A 26,418-nucleotide genomic window follows, 5' to 3' on the forward strand; every position below is an offset into this window, starting at 1 on the left:
ACCGACTTCTCTCCGTTTGAAATGTTAGCAGGCTATCCTTAGTCGCGATAATCCAAACACAGCTCCTAGATACTACAACTCCCAGAAAGCAGCGCTCCTCAGGTAATGTAGCCACTGGGAATTGTAGTCTTTTTTACCACACTGCCCTCAGGCTATCTTCTTTGCATTAAACCGTCCCGACTCCAGGCAACGACCTATTATATTTCCTCGGCCTTCAGCTTTAACTTGCTAAAGTCTTTCCGGGTTTAATTTCTAAGCATACTTCCAATCAAAACTCTCAGTCTACCGAGATTTCTCTACTAGCCTCAGGCTTTAGATCCAGGTGAGAGGCGGGGATACGAAAAAAAAAAAAAGAACCAATCAGAAAGGAAACACGCGACGGTGGCTGATCAGGATCTTTTCTAAAGCGGCTGCGCACTGTACTGGTCTCCATGGCGCGGCCTCGGAACCAAGACGAGGTTGAGTAGACTCGTTTTGAATTTTCTCCCCTCTGCTCCAGCACTTTGTGGACTTCCCTTCTCGCCCTCTAGGGCGCTTTGCGGCGGCGGGGCTGGGGAAGTCGGAGGTTTGGCAGAGCTGTCTCCGCCGGCGGGCGAGACGCTACCTCCCAACCCGCCCCCCCACCCCCTTTCTTTCTGCTGCCTCCTCCTCCTGTCACCTCCTGACCCGCCGGGTCCCTGAGCAACCGCCAGCCCCCGCCCCCGGGCGCCGCGGGCCTCAGTGGCGTCTTCCGGGCCCCGCCTCGGGCCGTGTTCCGGGCCCCACCTGAAGAGGCCTATTGCTCCCCTCCCCGCCCCCGCCCGGACGGGGGCCCCGGGCCCTGGACATGCAGGCTGGAGGAGGTGCAAGTTCGGTGTCGTGAGGAGGGCTGCCGAGCCTGAGTACGCACTGGCACGGAGGAGGAGGACTGGACCCCTGGGCGGGAGCGCCGACTCTGTGGTCCTTTGCGCGGCCCCACTTTTCAGGGTTCTTTTTTCTCTTTATGAGATTTATACCTTCCTTAGGCTTCCCTGGTCGCTCAGAGGGTAAAGCGTCTGACTGCAATGCGGGAGACCCAGGTTCAATCCCTGGGTTGGGAAGATCCCCTGGAGAAGCAAATGGGAACCCACTCCAGTACGCTTGCCTGGAAAATTCCATGGACTGAGGAGCCTCGTAAGGCTACAGTCCACGGGATCGCAAAGAGTCGGACAAGACTGAGCGACTTCACTTTCACTTTCACTTTTAGACCTTCCTTATGGAAAGCGAAAGGCGTCCTCCCACACCTCCCTGCGCTTTTTTTTTTTTTTTTTTACTTTGTTCTTGACATTACCCAGAGGCCTATATCTTATTTTTAAACGGTCCGGAGAACTATTCTAATGGAATGTAGTTGTTTTTCTGAGGGAGGATGGATGGAGAGAGATACTATCCAGCTCTCACAGTCGCTTTTTAAGGCGTTCGCCAGAAAAGCTTCAAGAGGGAGGCTTAAAGAGAGCATTTTAGAGTAAGGCACAACAGGATTGCAAGGTTGTGGCAAAGCGGGCTGTGTGCTGATGTAGACAACTGAAGCGTTCCTCTATTACGTTGCTTAAAGATGTACTGCAAAAGACATATGATGTTTAAGTCAACCATAGACTATGAGAAGGAATTTGAGGAATTATAAGCGAAAAATAATCTGCTAATAGAGCGCAGTGATAATGAAACTAGGAGTATTTTCAGTTTACTCACCTTCCTGGAATGCGGACTGTGGAACCTGGAGGCCTGGGTTCTAATCCTGCCTCAGCTTCTTATTTATTAACCTCTCTGTGCCACATCTTGGTCAGCAGTGGGATTAAGTGCCTAATAGTAGATGTCAACTATTCCATGGTTGTTCTTTACGTATTAGTTTAACTAGGAGCTCTGCCGATGTGAACAACTTGAGAAAGACTAGCCTCATGGTTAGAGGAATAAGAAAACCTCTGCTAATGGGTCTTGGAAAGGACTGGGCTTGCAGATAGAAGCGGTGGCCATGTAACCACGTGACTCATTGTCATGGTGAGGGTTGTATGCATTATCTAGACCACGTGAAACTTGGAACTCTCAATTGAAGTCTTGCTATGTAATAACATAGTTTTGAATTTGGTGGAAGTAAAAAGAAATTTGACAGCTTCAAACATCATTTGCCTTTAGTCATAAGTGATTCTTTAGTTACAGTAGTAAAATTGTCTGAATTTAAAATCAGAACCTGAAATAAATCTTATAGGTTCTTCAGATAATTTTTGATAGTTGATAATATATTATTTGTTAAAATGCAGCTTTAAATGTGTAATCAGGTTAATTCATTTTTAGCTATCATTAATTTGAAATTTATCAAAATAAGACAATACTATTGCGATACTCAATACAGGTTCATCCTAATTCGAATGAAAAACTTTTCTATGATCAGTAAGATATAGAACCTAAATATGTGCTTAATAAGATAAAACTTCAACTTGCAAAGTAGAATGTTGAATTCACTAAAATACACTTTTCATTTGAGTTGAGACCTTTAGTTAAGGGATACAGTATTATATCCCTTATATGGATATGTAAGGAGATATATATATATATATATATATTATTTTTAGTTATTATGACAATTCTAGTTAAGGTGTTCCAAGATACCTGAACACCTAGTATGAGGGCTTTGGTTTTATTTCATCAGTGGCTTATGTGTCATATTCGGTGTTTCCTTTACATAATACCTAGAGTAATTAGTATTTTTACTTTTGAATGTTTTTCTTAACTGTATTAGAACATTAACTTCAAACTTTTGGTTCTAATGATTTCCTACATGATTTGTTTACTAAGGTGCTTATGAAGACTCTTTGTTGTCTGGATAACTACAGTTGGAAAATGTTTCTCTTTATTAAACTTTTTTTTTTTTCTGTATGTAATGGCATGGTGTGGTATGATATTTATACAAAGATGGCGTGGGTGTTGGAGTCCTGTTGATTTTGGTGATTTTTTTCCTTCTTAGTTTTGAATCTGAGCTGTAATGTCCTGTGATCTTAAGCAAGTTACTTGACACCTTTGGTTTTCCTATCTATAAATAGAGATAATAAGGTCTATCTCAGAATCATTGTGGAGATTAAATGAAATAATTTGTAAATCCCTCAAAGAGCAAAGAGATAAAAAGAGGTATGTACAGGGTAAGAAATAAGTAGAAACCAAGGTTACAGGGAAGTTTCTAGAGAGGGCTGCTGCTGCTATTAAGCCGCTTCAACCATGTCCAACTCTTTGTGACTCCATAGCCCACCAGGCTCCCCCATCCCGGGGACTCTCCAGGCAAGAACACTGGAGTGGGTTGCCATTTCCTTCTCCAATGTGTGAAGATGAAGTTGCTCAGTCGTGCCCAACTCTTTGTGACCACAAGGACTGCAGCCCATCAGGCTCCTCTGTCCCTGAGATTTTCTAGGCAAGAGTACTGGAGTGAGTTGCCATTTCCTTCTCCAGTAGAGAGGGCAAACCTTAAATAAAAGAAATACTATGAATAGTGACCTTAAGTTTTTTTCACTGAAAAATGAAAAGTTGAAATGGATTGCTTATTGTTTATATATATTTGAGTACATTTACCATTTTGATGTTGCTCTAACACACTGTAACTTTCAAAGTCCATCTGTTAAAAAATACTCTATAAAATATTTGTGAACTAGGAGTCTTGATGTAATTTTTGACACCACTGATTCATAGCAATTTTGTATACATCATAGAAGGAACATTGTGTTGTTTACCTACCCTAAAAGATGAGGGAAATTGTATTTTCTAAAGTACTTTTGAGCAGTATTTTTTTAATGTAGTTAATAAAGGTCAGACACTGATTTTAAATATACGATTTTAATATTTTTTAAATCTCGGGACATTAATCAAGGTACCTAGAATTAAGAGAAACTCTAAACTTAAGTCGGAGAAGGCAATGGCACCCCACTCTAGTACTCTTGCCTGGAGAATCCCAGGGACGGGGGAGCCTGGTGGGCTGCTGTCTATGGGGTTGCACAGAGTCGGACACGACTGAAGCGACTTAGCAGCAACAGCTAAACTTAAGTGGCTTCATCTTCCAATTAACCTGTTTTGGGATTTACTCTTAGATTATTGGCTTTTAACAGATAAATTTTACCACACAAAAGCCTCTAGAGAAAACAACAACAAAGCAATCAAATATTAAGACAATTTTTTAGAACTTAACAGTGAGAATTATCTTTAATGTTTTGAACAAATAAATTTGCTGTTGAACAAAGTCAAAACAGAGGTAGCCCTATTACAGTCCACTGAGATTTGAGTAACTATAGTGTGAATGGTGTCTTCCCCTCTACCATGTATTCAATACATGTGTATAAATAATAAAAAGCCCTTTTTTCTTATAAATTTAAAACATTCTAATTTAACAATTCTTCCTATTTGCTTTCGGTATAAGATAAAATCCACTTTTTAAAATGTGACATGAAACATTCTATAAAGCAGTTTGCCAGCAAAATTTAATGGCCTTAGTGTGGGTTCTGAACGGCAGTTATTTTTAACCTTAGATTATAGATTTAATGCTTTCTTTTTTTCTCTCTGTTCTCTTTATCCCATTCCATACTACTTAGGAAATAAGCTTATCAATTTAATTCCAAGATTTTATAGGAGGTGCTGTCTGAGGAGGGGGCCTTTATTCTCAAGCATCTGTGGCTCAAAATTAGTAAATATGTCCAATCAGTAAATATTTCCTTTGTGGAGAAAAATGCAATTTCATGTGAACATCTTTGTTTCTGTAGTAGTTACAGAATGTGAGAGTTTGAAACAAGGCCTTAGTCTGAATGCCCAGCACAGAGAGGTAATGGCAGCCTTCCATAAAGGTAGTTCCAGTCTTTGTTTCACTTTGAGTTAATTGTTGGGTTAACTATACCAGACTGGTAATGGCTACAGTAAAATCTGCATAACAAAAGCTAGTACATTTCTCTATGTGTAGGAAAATAAATATACATTGAATACCTTCTCTTTACAGAAAAAATGCTGCTGTGAAGACATAATTATAACTTTCACATAAATGAAGTCACAACCATCATGATTTAGTGCTCCCCAAAGGAAGAAATTCAGTGGAAAAGAGGGTATTTCTGGGGATAGTAGAATGCATGAGACCTGAATTTAAACTTGAGCTACTGCCTGAAGGTAATAATTTTATTTTTTGACTAATTGAAAGTAACAGCTCTATAAAAGTTAACTATTATCTATTATATATTAATGAAAAAGTCAAATTACGCTTTATATATAGGTACTTTGTTTTGTTTATGGTTACCAGTTGGAAGAGAACATTTTATTCCTAGCAATTTAGTCTTAATATCTTCATTCTTGGAAACTTTACTTTGAGGTGGTTAATTGAAAGTTAGGGATAATAATCTATAGTATGTGCTGACATTGAGGTTAGATGGGAAATTTGGGTATTTTAAGTCACTGAAGTTGTCAGGATTGAGGAGTATAATGCAAATTTATGGAAGAATTAGGGAAGGCAGGAGTAATAGTTTTCACTTTATTCAAATTATTTTTTGAAAAGGATGTCTGTAATTTTAAAAGTATTTTTAATCTCCATTTCAACAATAAATCAGGTCAACAGATATTGATACCCACTTTTTCTTATAATAACCACAAAAACCTTTTTTATCATGTAGTACTACTCCATACTAAACGTACTGCATAAAGGAAAATTTTGAGTTTTGAATTTCCAGAAGACAGTAGGAAATTAGTTACCTTTCTTCCATTTGCAAAATTCCAGTCTGGTCAAAGTTCTGAAGTAAGTAGTTTACATGTGGCAAGCGTCCTGTGTTATTATCCCATCCCTTCACTAGTGTCGGCTTTCCCTGTGGCTCAGCCGGTAAAGAATCCGCCTGCAATGCTGGAGACCTGGATTCAATCCCTGGGTTGGGAAGATCCCCTGGAGAAGGGAAAGGCTACCCACTCCAGTATTCTGACTTGGAGAATTCAGAGAATACAGTCCATGGGGTCACAAACAGTGGGACACAACTGAGCGACCTTCACTTTCACTTTCACTTTCACTAGTGCACTTCTCCCGGAGAAGGCGAAGGCACCGACTCCAGTACTCTTGCCTGGAAAATCCCATGGACGGAGGACCCTGGTGGGCTGCAGTCCATGGGGTCTCGGACACGACTGAGCGACTTCACTTTCACTTTCACTAGTGCACTTCTCCAGGGCATTCATCCTGCCCTCCCTCTTCACTGCAGCATCTCACTCAGGCCTGCAAAATCCCTTTTAAAGTGCTCCAAGCCTCAAATGTGCTTGCTTTCTAACCTCCAGGTTCCAATTTTTCAGGGTAGTTGTTTTTAACATATGTTAAAGGAAAAAAGTTATTATATAAATATATACAAATTTGTCAATGACTGATAATCTCTCCAGAGTTTTTCTTTTTAAGAAAAAAATCCTGTTAACTCCAATGAAAATTTCATTGATCAAATTTCAAATAGGGTAAGGGAAAGTAAATGAAGAAAAGTGTAAGTAAACCAGTAAGGGGTGATTTGCAGTAGAATCAGGGCACATATTAGGAAACCGAGAGTAAGTTTTCAGAATTTTTCCCCTAAGCTGTTTTCACTTTTTACCTCTCTGTCCTAAGGTCTGCTTTTGGATATGTTTACAGAATATTTTCTCAGTGACTGCAATTCCTGCATAGTTAGAATTCTAGCTTTTTCATGAGGTCAGAGATGTTTAGATTTCTTCTAGGAGGGCTTTTGTGTGTTAGGGACTGCCTATAATTAAATTTCAACCAGGAATAGTTGAGAACAGAAATGAAAGAAGAATTTCTTTAGCATGTTTAGTTTGCTAACCTATCAAAAACAAAACAAAACTTTAAAGCCATGACTAATGAAGAAAGGGATTCCTTGGTGGCTCAGCAGTAAAGAATTGGCCTTTAGTGCAGAAGACACAGGAGGTACAGTTTCTATCTCTGAGTTGGGAAGATCCCCTGGAGAAGGAAATGGCAACCCACTCCAGTATTTTTGCTTGGAAAATCTCATGGACAGAGGAGTCTGGTAGGCTACAGTCCATGGGTCACAAAGAGTCAGACATGACTTAATGACTAACAACAACAAATAAGTCTTAATGCCTTACATGTAAAACTGGACCAAGTAACTGAATCACAGGGTTGTTGAAAGGATTAAATAGAATGACATGTATAAAATACTGAGCCTAGTGCTTTACTGTAGTAAGTGCTCAGTAAATGATAACCGTATAACTTTGAACGGTGAGCCTCAGTTTACTTTTCTGTAAATTGTTGATACTAGGTCCTACATCACAGAATAAGAATAATTATTAATAATTCTAGCTAGTAATTATTAAGTGAGCTTCTGTGGTGACTCATATGGTAAAGAATCTGACTGCAACCCAGGGTTTGATCCCTGGATCGGGAAGATTCCCCTGGAGATCAGATCAGATCAGATCAGATCAGTCGCTCAGTCGTATCCGACTCTTTGCGACCCCATGAATCGCAGCACGCCAAGCCTCCCTGTCCATCACCAACTCCCGGAGTTCACTCAGACTCACGTCCATCGAGTCAGTGATGCCATCCAGCCATCTCATCCTCTGTCGTCCCCTTTTCCTCTTGCCCCCAATCCCTCCCAGCATCAGAGTCTTTTCCAATGAGTCAACTCTTCCCATGAGGTGGCCAAAGTACTGGAGTTTCAGCTTTAGCATCAGTCCTTCCAAAGAAATCCCAGGGCTGATCTTCAGAATGGACTGGTTGGATCTCCTTGCAGTCCGAGGGACTCTCAAGAGTCTTCTCCAACACCACAGTTCAAAAGCATCAATTCTTCGGCGCTCAGCCTTCTTCGCAGTCCAACTCTCACATCCATACATGACCACAGGAAAAACCATAGCCTTGACTAGACGTACCTTTGTTGGCAAAGTAATGTCTCTGCTTTTGAATATGCTATCTAGGTTGGTCATAACTTTCCTTACAAGGAGTAAGCGTCTTTTAATTTCATGGCTGCAGTCACCATCTGTAGTGATTTTGGAGCCCAGAAAAATAAAGTCTGACACTGTTTCCACTGTTTCCCCATCTATTTGCCATGAAGTGATGGGACCAGATGCCATGATCTTCGTTTTCTGAATGTTGAGCTTTAAGCCAACTTTTTCACTCTCCACTTTCACTTTCATCAAGAGGCTTTTTAGTTCCTCTTCACTTTCTGCCATAACGATGGTGTCATCTGCATATCTGAAGTTATTGATATAACTGGCAATCTTGATTCCAGCTTGTGTTTCTTCCAGTCCAGCGTTTCTCATGATGTAATCTGCATATAAGTCAAATAAACAGAGTGACAGTATACAGCCTTGACGTACTCCTTTTCCTATTTGGAACCAGTCTGTTGTTCCATGTCCAGTTCTAACTGTTGCTTCCTGACCTGCATACAGATTTCTCAAGAGGCAGGTCAGGTGGTCTGGTATTCCCATCTCTTTCAGAATTTTCCACAGTTTATTGTGATCCCCAGAGTCAAAGGCTTTGGCATAGTCAATAAAGCAAAAATAGATGTTTTTCTGGAACTCTCTTGCTTTTTCCATGATCCAGCGGATGTTGGCAATTTGATCTCTGGTTCCCCTGCCTTTTCTAAAACCAGCTTGAACATAGGAAGTTCACGGTTCACATATTGCTGAAGCCTGGCTTGAAGAATTTTGAGCATTACTTTACTAGCGTGTGAGATGAGTGCAGTTGTGCAGTAGTTTGAGCATTCTTTGGCATTGCCTTTCTTTGGGATTGGAATGAAAACTGACCTTTTTCAGTCCTGTGGCCACTGCTGAGTTTTCCAAATTTGTTGGCATATTGAGTGCAGCACTTTCACAGCATCATCTTTCAGGATTTGAAATAGCTCAACTGGAATTCTATCACCTCCACTAGCTTTGTTCATAGTGATGCTTTCTAAGGCCCACTTGACTTCACATTCCAGGATGTCTGGCTCTAGGTGAGTGATCACACCATCGTGATTATCTGGGTCATGAATGTCTTTTTTGTACAGTTCTGTGTATTCTTTCCATCTCTTCTTAATATCTTCTGCTTCTTTTAGGTCCATACCATTTCTGTCCTTTCTTGAGCCCATCTTTGCATGAAATGTTCCCTTGGTATCTCTGATTTTCTTGAAGAGATCCCTAGTCTTTCCCATTCTGTTGTTTTCCTCTATTGCTTTGCCTTGATCGCTGAAGAAGGCTTTCTTATTTTTCCTTGCTATTCTTTGGAACTCTGCATTCAGATGCTTACATCTTTCCTTTTCTCCATTGCTTTTCGCTTCTCTTTTTTTCACAGCTATTTGTAAGGCCTCCCCAGACAGCCATTTTGCTTTTTTTTTGCATTTCTTTTCCATGGGGATGGTCTTGATCCCTGTCTCCTATACAATGTCACGAACCTCATTCCATAGTTCATCAGGCACTCTAAGGGAATGGCTACTCAATCCAGTATTCTTGCCTAGAGATTTCCATGGACAGAGGAGCCTGGCAGGCTACAGTCAATGGGGGTTGAAAAAAATATGATAAGCATTCAGTAAGCATTAAATTATTTTATACCTATGATAATTAAATTAATAATCTTTATTCTGTGTTAATAGTGCTGATATTTAAAAATTAGAATAAAGTCTCAAAAATATTTCTTTTTTTTTCTTTTCATCAAAGGTTTTTATTTCAGCTGCCTAAGGACTTTGGCTTTCTGCTTTCTGGTTCTGAACACAGCCTAGATTTTCTGACCACTGGGAAAGGGCAATCCAGATTCGTTTATTTCCAACTCTTTGCAACCCCATGGGCTGTAGCCCGCCAGGCTCTTCTGTCCATGGGATTTCCCAGGCAAGAATCAAAAATATTTCTTAATGTCACCATGTCTAGACAGTGAATATCTCAATGTATTTAATTGACTTAAAAATTGTATTCTTGACAGCAGTTATTTCAATTTTAAGTCCTTCAGTAGGACTTGAATTAATTGGATCTAAACTCTGTGAACGTTTTTTGTTTGAATAGTTATTTTTATACTCAGTGCACATTAGAAGTCAGTTAATAAATGACAGTTAAATTACTTTTAGAAGTCATCAGGATAATCATCTATTAGGAACATAAAATCTTAGAACTGAGTGGGATCTTTAATGAACTAGTAATTGGAGTTCAGAAAAGTTGACATATTGGTTTTTTTAATCAAATCTAGACTGACCCTTTGTTTTTTACTACATGCAAGATGTTGAATTTAAAACAGTAATATTGAAATAGAACTTGTTAGTCAGCTGAAAATGTAACACTTTTTAAAATTTTTAAAGATAGTATAGAAAAGTACATTGAGAAGCTTTATACTAAGCCCAGGTAAATTTTGATTACATCAATGAGATAACTGATATTTAACAGATTTTTGTCTTCAGGAATCAAATTATTTATAGATAGGTAGATTTTTAATCTTAGTTTGTATAATTATAGGTAGTAGGAATAATTTATTAGGTACTGACAATGTCCTGGGAATTGCACCAAGCCCTTTGCATACATTATTTTGTTTAATCTTTTTAACAGCCTTGTGAGGGAGATGCAGTATAAATGCCAGTTTGCAGTAGAGAAAAACTAAATCTCAGAGTAGTTAACTAATTTAAGTATAAAGCTGAAATTCAGACCCAGACCATTTGACTACAGAACACTGTCTTCAACGGTTTTATACAGTTTTACTGACAAAACTTTCTCAATTTTTATTTTATAAGTTAATGAAGAAGTAATACATTTTCTTGTTCACCCTAACTGCAACCTTGTCCAGAGTGCAGTAACTTAACCAAAAATTTCAAGGTAATTTTTAAATTGATGTACTATGGTTTGTTACTGGCTTTAGTTTACAGGCACTCTGATTGCTTTTTAAATATAAGACTTTTTTTTTAGAAAAGTTTGTTTTTATTTTTTTGGGTGCACCACGTGGCATATAGGATCTTAGTTCCCCAACCAGGGATTGAACCCCAGGCCTGGCAGTGAGAGCACTGAGTCCTAACGACTGGATTGCCAGGGAATTTTCTTCCTTTTTTTTTTTTAAAAACCCCCTTCATCCATATCCCCCACTGCCAACCCCCTTGCTTGTGGCAACCACTAGTTGTTCTCTGTATCTGTGAGCTTGCATTTGTTTAAGATTCCACATATGAGAGAGGTCATACAGCATTTGTCTTGCTCTAGGTATAGTTTTACCCCACTCCACTACTCTTGCCTGGCAAATCCCATGGACGGAGGAGCCTGGTAGGCTGCAATCCATGGGGTCGCTACGTGTCGGACACGACTGAGCGACTTCACTTTGACTTTTCACTTTCATGCATTGGAGAAGGAAATGGCGACCCACTCCAGTGTTCTTGCCTGGAGAATCCCAGGGACGGGGGAGCCTATTGGGCTGCTGTCTATGGGGTCGCACAGAGTCGGCCACGACTGAAACGACTTAGCAGCAGCAGCAGCAGCTATAGTTTTATGGCTTCTTTAGTGAAGTGTCCTTCAAATATTTTGCCTACTCTTGATTGGGTTGTTGTCTTATAATTGAGCCAAAGCAGTTCTTTACAGAGTTCCAATACAGAAAAAGTTTTTTCCAGGTGTATGTTCTGCAAATATATTCTCCTGATCTGTAATGAGCAAATTTCATCACTTTAAAAAAAACTAAATCTCAGAGGAGTTAACTAATTTAAGTATAAAAGCTGAAATTCAGACCCAGACCATTTGACTGCAGAACACTGTCTTTAAAAAAGTCCAATTTGTAGACTTTTATCTTTTATATTTCATGCTTTTTGTGTCCTGTTTAAGATATCTCTGCTAAACCCAAAGTCAAAAAGATTTTCTCTACTGCTTTTGTCTAGAAGTTTTATAGTTTTATAGTATATGATACATTTCAGGTTAATCTTTGATATGAAGTAAGGGTCAAAGTTTATTGTTTTACATACAGTGATTTAGCAATATCCCCAGGGAGTAAGGGGATGTTGGATGTATATGTGGGGGCAAAATCACCACCTGTTGAAAACCACTGTACTAGACCTAATCTTTTTGGAATACATATTTCTTCCTTTTCAAAGCTTGTCATTCCAATGTTAAGTGGTATAATTGTATGTTATGGTAAGAGTTGTATGTATATAATCTCCATCTGCACCAAAATATCTTTTAAAATTCTGTAATGCTATCATATGGCACATCTCATAAAATTAAACATTTTCATTTAGAGTAAATCTTTGTAAAATGAGAATTTTAGAAGTGTCTGAAAGCATGTAACAACAGTGTCTGTCACGTAGCAACAATCTTAATAAACCAGTGTGTTAGTTGCTCAGTCGTGCCCGACTCTTTGCAACCCCATGGACTACAGCCCATCAGGCTCCTCCATCCATGAGATTTCCCAGGCAAGAATACTGGAGTGGGCTGCCATTTCCTTCTCCAGAGTAAACCAGTACATATGTATAATTAAGGATAGGGTGAGTAAAGTACATAACATTAATCTTTGCTCTGCCTTGAATTTACTCTGGTGCCTTTGCAAATCATTTAACGAATTTATTTTCTTAATCTTATAGGGTATAAATTACTTAACCTAAGTTGTGTGGGGTAATACAGAGAGATGAGGAATTTATTTAAGACAAACATTCTATAAAAATATTATGTATTTTATTTGATCAGGCATTTAAACTCTTTCAGCTGTTAAACAACAGAATAAAATGGAATTGAATATGATATCAGCATGGAACAGTCTGTTGATTCATTAAAAGTCAACCATAATGATTCTGAAGAGTCAGAAACAGATTCTCAGGTATTTGAATTAGGGATTCAACTGGGAACTTTTTTTCATTCAAAGGGAAAACAAATAGTGTTATATTTAACATATTCAAGAATTTTAACATTTAATTTTCCATAATCCTGTCATTTATTTAATTTTATATTATAGAACTTAAGAAAGTGATATATTCATGAAGATTTATGTATAAAGAAAAATCTGCATGTTGAATTACGTTTCCTCATTTCATGTTGTATTCCAGTGAACAATTTGCAGTAAAATAATAATAAAATTCAACAGTTTCACTTAACAACTTCTGTCTATATCAGTCTGAATTGATAACCCTTACAAAAAGTAAAGTGAATAATGAACTGAAAAATGAATGTTTCCATTTTTTTTTATCATAAACATTCTCTGTTTTAAAAAATTGTGACATATTTTACAAACACTCAAGTGACTTTTTTGTTTGCAAAAGCATCTAACCTATATGGACTCCAGTGAGCCTTCTTTTGGACAAGATGGTTCGCCTAGAGTTTTACCCGTTACTACTCCTGAAGAGGATGGTTCACTCACATCTCAGAATACACCAGGGCCCCTGACTCAGACACAGACGCTCTCTGCAGAGCAATTCCATCTAGTGGACCAAAATGGGCAACCTGTTCAATATGAGCTTCAGTCATTGGGGGATTCTAACGCACAAATGGTGAGTAGGTTTTAAAAATAACCAATTTTCTGCTGTTTGGCAAAATGTATTAGTCTAACTTGATGATCTTAATTTCTTGACACTATTGATTTACATTCCTTTGAAAACACTGTCTCTATGATACTCATTTTTAAGTTATGTAAGGATTTTAAAAGATTTCCTAGGAATTCTTTGCTGGTCCAGTGGCTAACACTCCATGCTTTCTTTGCTATTGCCTTAGGTTTGATCCCTGGTTGGGGAACTAATGCATGCTGTGTCGTGCAATCAGAAATAAAATGTAATAGATTATTTCCTTTCAGAACTACAAATAGTACTTCAAACCAATATAGCACAGCTACCACCTTGTCTAGGCAAACTTGTGCTTTGAGAGCAGTTGGAAATGTAATGTAATTGGTCACTAGTGCTAACGTGCCAGAGCTTACATATAACTTACATTTATTTTTTGTTTATGCCTTTAGCTGAACTCAAGGTTATTTGCTCTATCAGTATCTCATTTACTGATTTGCATGCCACATGCTGGTGTGCTTTCTTGAAGAAAAAGAAAGCGATGAAAGTACCAATGAAATGATGGAATTTAGACATACCCTTATTGATTTTGTAGGTCAATATGTAGATGTCATGTGAATAACAACGTATAAAATTGAAAATGGTGCTTTAAACTGTTAGCCAGAAGTATTTATCACCAAGTTCATAAGTTGAGTAATAGAGGTGAAAGATGGTTTTGATTGAAATAAAATTGAGAAAAACGTCTAAATTGCTCTCTGATTAATAATATACTTATATTAGCAATAATATGAATAATAATATATCTGTTTTGGTTGTTTTTTCAAATTTTCCTACAGTGAATTTTAATTCAATAATAAAAATTACTTTTAAAATCTTAACTTCAAATATCAATTATGTTTAAGTAGGCAACCATTTGGGTCAGAGGTTAAAGCGTCTGCCTGCAATGTGGGAGACCTGGGTTCAATCCCTGGGTTGGGACAATCCCCTGGAGAAGGAAATGGCAACCCACTCCAGTATTCTTGCCTGGAGAATCCCATGGACGGAGGAGCCTGGTGGGCTACAGTCCACAGGGTCGCAAAGAGTCGGACAGGACTGAGCTACTTCACTTTCACTTTCACTTTCAGGCAACCATTTATAATAACCCAAAATTAGTCTTTGTTTTTGTTTCTAGTCTAGAGCATTCTAGAGTTAATCTATGTCCTTTGGCTCCCTTTTAATCCAGTTAAATTTTGGGGTTGAGAGTTATTGACTGAGAGGGGGCTAATTGTAGACAACTTTTTTGTGTTATGTTCAAGCTCAACATTTTCTGGGCTTCAGGACTGAAATGCAAAGTAAGGAAAAAAAAGAAATGCAAAGTAAGGGTAAACTTCTGTAACCATACTGTATCACCAGCAGAGATTAATAAACAACAAATAATTTAGATATGAACAGATCCATTTTAATATTTCATGTTCAGAATGAAATGCTTCTGTAATTTCTCTTGATATTTGAAATTTATTCTAGTTTCTATCAGAATGTTTAGAAAGTCTGTATATTCTAATGGAAGGATACAAGAGTCTGAATGTATGAAGGGTGCTCATTTAACACATGATAACTTTCCTAAAAAGCATGTTAAAATTATTTATTTATCTGGGTCTGAAAAAAGTTGGAGGTTTCATTCTGTCTGTAATTGTATTAAATTTTCTATTTGCAGTAATTATAAAGGTGATTTTTACACTGTTTGGGGCAGGAGGTGATATAGAGAGTTATTTGAAGTTGTGAAATAAGGAAACACGTCAGGAGCTTGGAAATAAATGTAAGCAACAAATGGAATGTAACTAGTTAACTTTCTCCAAAGAACCAAAGATCAGAAGCTGGTGATATTCTGGGAAACTTAGTGGAGATTTTAAGATCAGTTTTAGGTTCACAGTAAAATTGAGCAGAAAATACAGATTTCCCTCCCATATGCCCCCTGCCTTCATATATGCATAGATAGCTTTCCCCATTGTCAGTACCTCGCAACAAGTAGAGCTTTTTGTAAGAAATGACTTTTTTTTTAAGCTATCAGTGAACTAGCAAAGTTTCTGTAGTGGGTGAATCTCCTATGGATGGGAGGAGGTTTTAGAGTGCATCAGGGATGATGTTTTTTATTTACTAGAAATCTTGTACACAAAGAGCCCAGTAAATATAAAACTACTCATTGGCCAAGATTTTCTGATAATTTTCATGAAGTGAAGTGAAGTTGCTCAGTCGTGTCCGACTCTTTGCAACCCCATGGACTGTAGCCTATCAGGGTCCTCTGTCCATGGGATTCTCCAGGCAAGAATACTGGAGTGGGTTGCCATTTCCTTCTCCAGGGGATCTTCCCAACCCAAGGATCAAACCCGGGTCTCCCACATTGCAGGCGGGTGCTTTATCATCTGAAGCCTATTCGTGGTGGGCCTCAAATTGAATGTATTGCCTCAGATGACTCTTCAAAACTATGTTTGTTTTCATAGCAAAGATTAAAGATAATTACTTTTTTGGTAATAGAAGCAGTAATGTTATCATCACCATTGACAAATTATATGAATTGAAAATAGTTTTTAAGGTGCCAGGTGGAATAAGCTAAGAAAACAGAAAATAGAGGAGATTCTTTTTCACTGTTGAGAAACAGTTTCAAAATTAAGAGGATATTCCATAAATTATTCTTAATTATGAAATTTCCATATGGTTGAATAAATTATAACTTTATTATATATATATTTATTTGGATTTAAAAATAACCACAACACTCTTATAAGGATGAATGAAATATTTTTCACATATATTTAATCTCATTTATATGGAAAGAATTTAAAACTATTATTATTATTGCCTTTTAATGTCCAGCAGGGTTTTTGTATTGTTTTCTTTTTGTCTTTTTTTTAGGTTAAGTAACATCATCAGGTATTGGGATGCAACAAAGTACACTTGAGATTATAGGTAGAAGACTTAAGGCAGTACAGAGTAGTGGTTAAAAGGAGTAGGACTGCTTGGGTTTGAATTTCAGCTCAGAACTGTATATATAGCTCTCTGTTACCTTGCATAGGTTTTTGTAGCCTCTGTGTGACAATTTCCTCATGTATAAAATGTATATAGTTCATGAAGATTAAGGTACTATGTGGAAAGTCCTGTCACTAGTATGAATTCAACAAATGAAAAGCAGTTGTCATCATCAGGGTTTACAGTTTTTTTTTCATGCTGAGGTGATAAGGGGTATGGCAAGATATGTTTAGCTCAGCAAACATGATAAACATTGGGGGAAGGAGACAATTCCTAATCTGAATTTCTGGGAAATGTTTATGATTGTACTTAAGGCATGGCATTCTATTTTGTTGGGGTTTAGGTTTGTTGTCCCCCTACCCCCAAATTTAAAGTTTTTCAAATGACCCTCTTGAGTAAGAATACTGTCTCTATCAGGCCATTAGTAATGTTTCCATGTTTTACATACCAAAAGGAGACTTGAGAAAGTAGGTTGGAATGCTTAAGGAGAGTTTCCTGTCTTAGGGAAAACTGAGGACAGGGGGTTTTGGGTAAAGCAGTAAAACTTGTTAGTAGTTTTTTAGGTAATAAAGTTTATAAGGTGTCTAGAAAGTCTGGAAATAAAGGATAAACTTATTTTAAAATAATATTTTACTTATATTTTAAATCATAGGCTCAAAATGTTTTTCGTCAGCTTACATGCTTTCTCAGTTTACATTCCTCTAAATTTGAGGCAATGAATTCATTTGCTAAACTGAGGAAAAAACAAAGGAAATAATAAATATACAATTTCTATATGTTTTCAGACTTTGGGGACACTCTGTATTATTCCTTATGGATCAAGACAGCATATAAAAAATGCGGAGATATAGAAATCCTGTTTAATTAAACGTTTTACAAGTTACTGTTTTTAAATGAAAATTAAACTATGAGACTAGTGATTATCACACAAATAGGTCAAACGTGTGGATAATACAGTAAGTAGAAAAAAGTAAATTATCTTTAATCCAGTCAGAGACTTGTTCAGGTTACTAAGTAATTAGACTTCATACCCATGCAATGATTAAGATCATAGAACATAGGGTCAGACTACCTGTTTTGAATCCTAGTTTTACCGTTTATCGACTGAGAGACTTTGGGGGGAAATAAAATGCTATGTACCTTCTGTTTTCATCTATAAAGTGAGGGAAATGATAGTATCCATTGTTGAGGTAGGCATGTCTAACAGTTTTCTAAGTAGTGATTCTGTTGAATCATTATAGACTTATGCACTTGATTTTTTTAAAATGCTTCCAAGATGATTGTTGCCAGCCCATCAGAAAATGGACAGGTGCTGCGTGTAATTCCATCTCCCCAGACAGGAATGACACAAGTGATTATACCTCAGGGACCACTTATGGATGAGAATAGTCCTCAAGGTGAGTAATTATGGGATATAAGGGATTTAAGAATGTTTTAAAGAACAAATGTATATTTCAGAAAAATCACCCCATGAAAGTCAGTGCTAAAGTGGATTTCTTTGGGTAAGATTGTGAACTGAATGATTAGAAAAAGTTTCTTAGCCCAAATAAATTTCAAGTTCATTTTTCAACTCCTGTCTAGGTTAGCTGTCTATTTCATTTTGGAATTCTATGAAGCTGGTTGACTCTTGCTTCCTCCCAAATGACCAGTGAGCATAAAATAAATTCTTCTTAACTTTAATAACAGTAATAATAACAGCAATAATAACAAGAACATAGTGCTAATAGCTACTGGAGACATTTTTATATTTTTATTTTTATCAATATTGTTGTTAGGCGTGTGACATTCATTTGTAAAATATTCTTCTCATCTCCTCTTTGCTCTTTTCTTCTTTACTTTGTTCCTTCAGATTCCAAAAGAATCATGCTCCTTATTTATTTTATTCTTTCTTTACCTATTTAATATCCCTATTATCCCTATTAGTTCGCTTCCTTTTGCTTTCTTTCCTTTTCCATCTATTTGAATCTCTTTTCTAACATCATAGCTACACTGTTGTGGTTTTTTCTTAGACAATGATTTAGGGTAGATATTCTTAATTTAGTGTTATGATTCTGTGTCTTTGATAGCAGTTGTTAAAACTTAAGAGAAAAAAACATAGTTTGCAAAAAACATAAACATGATATAGAAACAAAAAGGAGTTAGTTTTACATTTTCCTGTTATATTGTGGTTCTTTTAATATAAGTTACTTCTGCCATTTTTATATCCTAGCTGTTCAATATAAGTTCCAAAACTTAATTATAAAACTTCAATAATCAGTTTTACAGTTTAAAAGCAAGTTTATCAGAGAAATTCTCAGTAAAGTATTAGAAGTTTTATTATCTTTAGCTTCAGAGCATATCTTCCTTTTCCTGTTTCAAATATATTAGTTTCAGTTAGTTACATTCTCATCGTCTTTTAGGTTATTAATGTTGCTTTGCTCTTATTCTTGTTAAGATGTCTCCGAAGAGAAACCCAGTGACAGAAACTTACCAGCTGTAAGAGTGGATGCTCTAGCAGACAGTAACAGTAGTTACATTCTTCATCCACAGGCATCCCTCACATTGCCCAAAAAGACAGTGACCAGGTGAGTCAGTGAGGAGGAGGAGCTCATCTTTGTATATCACCATGGAAATCACTTTTTACGATATCACATTTACGGCTGGCTGCCTATAGAGGAGATCAGAAATGCAAGAAATGGAACAAGTCATCATCAAGTACATCTTTAAATCATTTTGGTAGCATCTTGGCAATAAGAAAACTACTTTAGAAGCTGTAAAAGATCAAAGTGCTACTTTACCTCAGTCATGCTTGCTTGTTATTTTTGAAGAAATTTGAAAACATCTAGCATTAATAGAGTTTTTAAAATAAAGAAGTATCTATTCTAGGTCCTATAATTTTTAATGGTTCATCACATTTTATGCATCACATTTTATCACCTCTGTGGTAAATTGTTTAAAATGTTTTTTGTTCATATCTATTTCAGCTTTTATTTTTGCCATAAAATAACACTCTTTATAATAATTTAGGGAAATATAGATGTGGGTTTTGTATTTATATTTTAATTGTTCTATGAAAATATTTTTAAGTTAACAAGTTAAGTGACATTTAATCTTAGACATAATATCGTGTTACTATTAATAAGTCACCTGAAGATGGTTTATTAGCCCATTTTTTGTGAAATGAAAAATGTATAAGAATACAAAATAAGCTCTGAGAAAGACATATAAAGCAGTTGAATTTGTTGAAACTACAGGTATTTGGAAAAACAAACTTAGACTTTACTTTAGCAATTGATAAAATAGTAATGATTGAAAAAAAGCATAGTTACAGCCATCAGAATAATCTTTCATCATTACAGTTTCTCCTTGATGACTTCAGTATTGTCTTTGACTGGCAAGAGGAAAAAGCAATTGAATGCTCTGTGTGTCTGTGTACCTGGTAATATATATTAATATATATTCTTACCTATCCCAGGATACTTGAAGAACCTCTTTTGGCTCCACTCCAGCCACTTTCTTCTAACACACCTATATGGGCCTGCCGTCTTAGGAGCTGTGAGGTGAGTTAAAAAGTAATCCTTATGTAGATTGACTTAGTTGATTATAACTATAATTCATTGTCTACTTTTGAGTATAACTAATAGAGGCTGGGTCTGTAATATTTTATGTTTGTGCTCCTCATCTATTATTTTATTCCTTAGGGATTATAAGATCTGTTAAAGCAGAGATCATATAAATCCCTTCATTTTTCATTTCTTCTCTTACAATCTTTTCCTTGTCTTCCATGAAACTTCATGTTTCTTTATGTTTAATCTTTTAATCATTCCTTCTCTTTCTTTTCCTGCACTTACTTGTTTTCATATTCTCAGTGGAAATTCTTCAAGGTTCACTGTTTGATCTTATCTTGTTTCTCTACTTCTTATCCCTTGAAGAGCTTCCCAACTTTGTTGACTTTAAATTCTCACTTTTATAAAAATGATCCCAATTCTCTATGACCAGTTCTTTAATTCTTCCCTTGCTTTTGTCCCAGATCTCCAGCTACTTACTTGAAGCTTTACTTGAACTTTACCTCAAATTCACCATATCCTAAACAGAAATTATCTAACATACCATAACTAGCTCTACTTCCTAAATTTCTTGTCTGTATAATGACAAATACCATTTTCTTAGATACAAAGTTTTCGATTAATTTATTTTTTCCCATATTTAGATAATCACCTGATATTTTTAGTTTTTCCTTTAAAGTGGTTTAAAAAGAGCCTCTTCCACAGCTTTTTATAATCTTGAACTCAGTTATAGTAACAGCCTTCCCATTAATTTCCTTGAATCTTCCATTTCTATTCCTTACTGTGTGGTTTTCTAAAACTACCAATCTTTTTTTTTTTTTTTTTTTTGATGTGGGCCATTTTTAAAGTCCTCAATGAATTTGTTACAATATGGCTTCTGTTTTGTATGTTTTGGCTTTTTGGCCATGAGTCATGTGTGGAGAAGGCAATGGCACCCCACTCCAGTACTCTTGCCTGGAAAATCCCATGGATGGAGGAGCCTAGTGGGCTGCAGTCCATAGTCGCTAAGAGTTGGATACGACTGAGCCACTTCACTTTCACTTTTCACTTTCATGCATTGGAGAAGGAAATGGCAACCCACACCAGTGTTCTTGCCTGGAGAATCTCAGGGACGGGGGAGCCTGGTGGGCTGCCGTCTATGGGGTCGCACAGAGTTGACACTACTGACGTGACTTAGCAGCAGCAGCAGCATGTGGGGTCTTAGTTCCCTGACCAGGGGATTGAATCCACACTCTCTGCATTAGAAGGTGAAATCTTAACCACGGTACCGCTAGAGAAGTCCCTAAAACTACTTATCTTTACATACTACTTTCATTATCTTTTCTCACTGCCCAGTAAGCTCAGTGTTATTTTTTCCACATCATTTAGCCACTTGTTACTAGCTTTCAAGATCATTCATAATCTGATATCACTTAATCTTGTCCTATTTTATTTCTTACTTTTCTCCAATTTATCTTTCATTTGTATTAGCCCAGTCTTCTTACTTTATACTAGCACTTCAGAATCTTCCTTTATGCCCCCCTTCAATTGTTTTTATATCCATTTCCTAATGTTATTTTTTTTCTTCTACTTACCTTTCTAACTACTATTCTTCAAATCCCAGTGCAAGTCCTATATATCTTTTCTGAAATATTCTAATAATTATTTTTTGCCTATTTCTCTCTTAAAATTCTTTGAAAATGATTACCATAACCATTCTTAATTATTTGCTATCTTGGGTTATTCATTATTACATAACATTTAGACTGTATACTTTTTGAGGGAAGGGATCATGGTTTTCTACATATAAACCATACATGATAATTAGTATTTAATTATTAAAATGCTTCATTGTTTTAAACATTCTTAAAATATGAGAAGGAAAAGCATTACGTCAGTTTTAACATTTTGAGGAAATTTCTTATCATGAAGTCAAACGATGTATTACGTTTGTTAGGACATTATCACTGTTTTTGCTTTTCTAAGTTACATACTTGTATGTATGTATAGACAGTAAGATTTTTTTTCCCCTCACCTTTTTGTTAGTCATGGTTTTTCAATGGTTTCTTCCTAAAGTTACTATTCTTGTTATTTGATGAAGGGTTTTGTTGTTGTTGTTGTTTTTTAAAAAAAACAAAATGATTTATCAACCATGAAATTTATATATTTTTGGCTGTGCTGGGTCTTCATTGATTTCTGTGCAGGTTTTTTCTAGTTGCAGCAAGTGGGGGCACTCCTCAGTGCTGTGTGCGGGCTTCTCGTTGCAGTGGCTTTACTGGTGGAGCATAGGCTCTCGGCACACGGGGCCTCAGTAATTGCAGCTCGTGGGCTCTAGAGCGAGGGCTCAGTAGTTGTGCACAGGCTTAATTGTTCCATGGCACGTGGAATCTTCTCAGACTAGGAATCGAACCCGTGTCCCCTGCATTGGCAGGTGGATTCTTATCCACTGTGCCAACAAAGAAGTCCTGATAAAAGTTTTTAAAATCATTATCATAAACTTTATTAAATGCTATGGACATTAAAGCATTGGCAATTAAATGGCCAAATTACTTCATTTTATACCATGGTACATTGTGTAGCTTATCTAACATCATATATCTTGCAAGAAATTAGTTGAAACTGTTTAACAGCCTGAATTAGCTCAGTGAAGGATTCTTTTTTTTTCTTCAAGCTGTATCAATAGTGAAAAACATTTTTGGTTAATGACTGAAGAAATATTTTATGCATTTTGCTTTAAAATACTGTTTCCTAGTCCTTTTTACTTTTTGAGTCTAATGATGTTTTTCTTATAGGCATTTTTTAGATTTGACCAAAATTTATTAGTTGGAAAAGTTTCAATACTGAATTAAACTTTTATCTCCTGATATGGGTTTGACTACATTGTAGTTCTGAATTTTTCCTTTCACTGACAACATTATATGCTCTATTTTATTTGTAAAAACATGTCATAGCTAGACTTTATGTCCCTACTTTTATTTGTAGGGGATATTTTGATGAAAAACTATCTAGGCTAGAAGAAAATTCATAAGCACAGGCATTTTCATTATTTTTAAGGCAAATTATAGATAATGTATTGTTGGCATTAGATTGTCTCTTTTTATTATGGCTCAGAGTATACGTACAACAGTATGTTCATACCTTACTTTTGTTAACTGTATTCTTTCCAGGTGAAATATTTAGTCTAATTAGGATCAACAAGATCCCTATTCCACATTTCTGCTCTTATTCCCTATAAGGGAGAAACATGAAAGTGAAGTCGCTCAGTCCTGTCCGACTTTTTGCTACCCCATGGACTGTAGCTTGCCAGTCTCCTTCGTCCGTGGGGTTTTCCAGGCAAGAGTACTGGAATGGGTTGCCATTACATGGAGTCAGTTCTAGATCTAAATGCATTTCAGTTTAAGAGATCACAGTTTAAAAAAAATTCTCTGTTGGTATAAAGAAAGAAAGAAAGTGAAGTTGCTCAGTCATGTCCGACTATTTGCAGTCCCATGGAGTACCAGGTTCTTCCGTCAATGGGATTTTCTAGACAAGAATACTGGAGTGGGTTGCCATTTCCTTCTCCAGGAGATCTTTCTGACCCAGGGATTGAACCCAGGTCTCCTGCATTGTAGGCAGATGTTTTACCATCTGAGCCACCAGGGAAGTCCAATTGGTATAGAGAAGTCTATTGGTATAGAGAAAGCTTTTTTCTTAGTTGAGAGATACAAGATAGATACTATCAATTTATTTACATGGTATATTTATACATTGCCTTGTTTCAGGGAGAATTTAAGACAGCTTACAAAAATGCTTAAAAATAAATTAGCACGTTAGAAGTTAAAATGGGAGCTGAAGAATCAAGAAAAACAAGAATGGAAGTATGAAGTGAAAGTAAGAATGTTTATCTTAATGAATTATATGTGTGTGTTTACATGCGCATACATCTGTAATCTAAGTATCTACATTTCAAAAGGGGAAACCTAGTTAGTTACTAAGGTCTGTATGTGTTAGGTAAAAGCAATTATGTTAATTTCCATAAGATAAAAGAAAACTGTAACTATTTTTGATACTAGGCCAGAATTTCTCTCAGAGGAAGATCTTCATTAATAGAATATTGATATAATAAGCAAATTCTTTGACATCATTTTTTATAAGAGATAGTCATCACAATTTTCATAGGTTTTCAAATAGATTCATTCATCATATCAAAATCTTATTTCAGGAACTTCCCTGATGGTCCAGTGGTTAAGACTCCATGCTTCCACTGCAGAGAGCATGGGTTGGATTCCTGGTCAGGAAACTAAGATCCTACATGCCTCGCAGCCAATAAATAAATGAACAAATACATTAAAAAAAAATCTATTTCAGTAGAAGAAGCCCCACAGGGAACCAGTACTTTGTGGCTAATTTTATGTTGATCTGGTTGGATCTGGGGGTAGAAATTTATTTGGAAGAATCAATACACAATATGTTCTTCAAGCTATTTTCACTAAGTATTAATTCTCTCAAACAAGATTTTAATAAAGATACTTTGGCAGTGAGTTTGGCATTATACTCTAACAAACTACTACAAAATATCTTTTTGATGATGATGTTTGAATTCAGCTCAGACCTACTGGTTGTAATAGACACCATTGACCTGAGGGCAGAAATGACATTCTCTTTTGCAAGATTATGAGTCTTCATCGTAGGCAACCACCTTATTAAATTTCTTGTACAATGAAGCACATTTGTTGATAATTTTGTTACTGAATTTCTACATGCAGAAAATTGGAGATTCATACCGTGGCTACTGTGTAAGTGAGACTGAATTGGAAAGCGTCCTAACATTTCACAAGCAGCAAACACAGAGTGTTTGGGGGACCCGCCAGTCTCCAAGCCCAGCCAAGCCAGCTACGCGCTTGATGTGGAAATCCCAGTATGTCCCATATGATGGAATCCCATTTGTCAATGCAGGTACTTTAGTATAGATTTATTTTTCAGAGTTCAGCAGCAGCCATGATCCATTGTGAAAATGTGATTTTCCTAAGGTGATACATTTTTATTTTGGTAAATGACCACTGACTGTTAATTAGTGAAAATGTGTATTAAACTGAAAAGAAAACTGACAGTAAATACAACCAATTATTTTATGTTGTAAAATTATATTTTAGTATGTTAGGGTAAATAAATAATACTTTATACTGAAAAATGAGAAGTAAAAAATAATTAAATTCAAGGTAGACCTATTTAATAAAAATTAAGCCATAGAGCAGTTTTATTATTTTAAATATGTGTAGCTATTTTAGTTGGATTTTTTTCCCCCCATCCAATCCAGATATTCTTTCCTTCTGTCTTGATTTGTCTTATGGGGGAAAAAATCACTGTTTGTTTTATATAGCTTATAACTCTGGGGATACTGTATAGGATTGGTATACAGTTTGGAATTCTGATACAGATTTCTGATATTCTAACATCAGGTGTGTTACAGCATTCTCAAACACTGTGCTAGTGCTTACTAAAGCAGTAGAGTTTCAAGCAAGTCCCAAAGTGTCATCCTAGGACTAGTCAGACCACAAAGAACCTAAGAATAAGTTATTTGTTTCAGAACTGTGTGGGGTGAGCAATTCTACAGGAAGAGTTGTAGACTCATCCTGGACCTCTGAGGATAAAGAGAACTCCTTAGAGAAAGATGAGATAAACGTAACCCCTTCTGCACAGGTTTTATTCTCCTGCCTAGTTCTAATCCCTTTTTTTTTTGGTTTTAATTAATTTATTTTTTTAATTGAAGGATAATTGCTTTATAGAATTTTGTTGTATTCTGTGAAACATCAATATGAATCAGCCATAGGTATACATGTATTCCCTCCCTCTTGTCTAATCCCTTCTTAACTCTCCTCAGGCAGCTACTCTATGAATATGGTGTGTATTTTTGTATTTCATCACTCATGTTTGTATTTATAATATTTTTTATTATTCTAAATATTTTAAAGTATATGTAAGTAGTAAAATATAGACATTATTAAGTAAACTTTTCACTCACTCATTTTGAAAACCTATCTATATTGATACAGATTCTGGTTAATTCTATTTCGTTATTATATAATTTAATATCATATAATATGGGCTATTACATAATCATAAACTGTTGCTTAAATTTGGTCTTTTCAGCATGTGACCAAACTGCAGTTATTTTTCTACTAATGATCATTTCTGTTGTCTCCAACTTTTCAATATTACAAAGAATTCTATAGTCTAACCTCCAAAGTATATATTTTCTGTTCAAAAGTGTAAGTAGTTTTTTAGAATATTAGTTTGAAACACAGTTTCTGTGGGTAAGAAATTCAAACCAGTTTTTTAGTTTTGTGTGCATTAAAGTAGAATTGCTGAGTTGTAAAATATGCTCACTTTGTCTTCACAAGATTATCACAAGTTGCTCTCTAAGATGATAGTTCAGGTCCAAATCCCTTCTCTAAATTTTTTTTCCAGATGTATTTCAGAATTCTAAATTTTTTGGACTG

The 26,418-nt window shown here is 36.2% G+C and overlaps 1 protein-coding gene across 18 annotated transcripts in view; it reads left to right on the forward strand.

Moving 5' to 3' along the window:
* The first annotated feature begins 205 nt into the window (after positions 1 to 205).
* Positions 206 to 26,418, forward strand: part of CARF (calcium responsive transcription factor) — a 76,985-nt gene continuing 50,772 nt past the window's right edge. For 6 of the 18 annotated variants that reach the window (XR_008712083.1, XR_008712084.1, XR_008712085.1 and 3 more), the window contains exons 1-8: positions 368 to 458; positions 4,979 to 5,142; positions 12,628 to 12,739; positions 13,179 to 13,406; positions 17,692 to 17,812; positions 18,850 to 18,979; positions 19,870 to 19,954; positions 24,685 to 24,874. Coding sequence is in view for 13 of the 18 variants with exons in the window: in XM_055573128.1 (XP_055429103.1) it covers positions 12,671 to 12,739; positions 13,179 to 13,406; positions 17,692 to 17,812; positions 18,850 to 18,979; positions 19,870 to 19,954; positions 24,685 to 24,874 (823 nt within the window). In the remaining 5 variants the exon portion in view is untranslated. Of the gene's footprint in view, positions 323 to 367; positions 459 to 652; positions 882 to 4,978; positions 5,143 to 5,639; positions 5,762 to 12,609; positions 12,740 to 13,178; positions 13,407 to 17,656; positions 17,813 to 17,996; positions 18,064 to 18,849; positions 18,980 to 19,869; positions 19,955 to 24,684; positions 24,875 to 26,418 lie in introns of those variants that run through there. The other 12 variants (XM_055573133.1, XM_055573134.1, XM_055573131.1 and 9 more) reach the window with 12 other exon arrangements.

Source organism: Bubalus kerabau, chromosome 3 (assembly GCF_029407905.1).
Source record: "Bubalus kerabau isolate K-KA32 ecotype Philippines breed swamp buffalo chromosome 3, PCC_UOA_SB_1v2, whole genome shotgun sequence".
Lineage (NCBI taxonomy): Eukaryota > Metazoa > Chordata > Mammalia > Artiodactyla > Bovidae > Bubalus > Bubalus kerabau.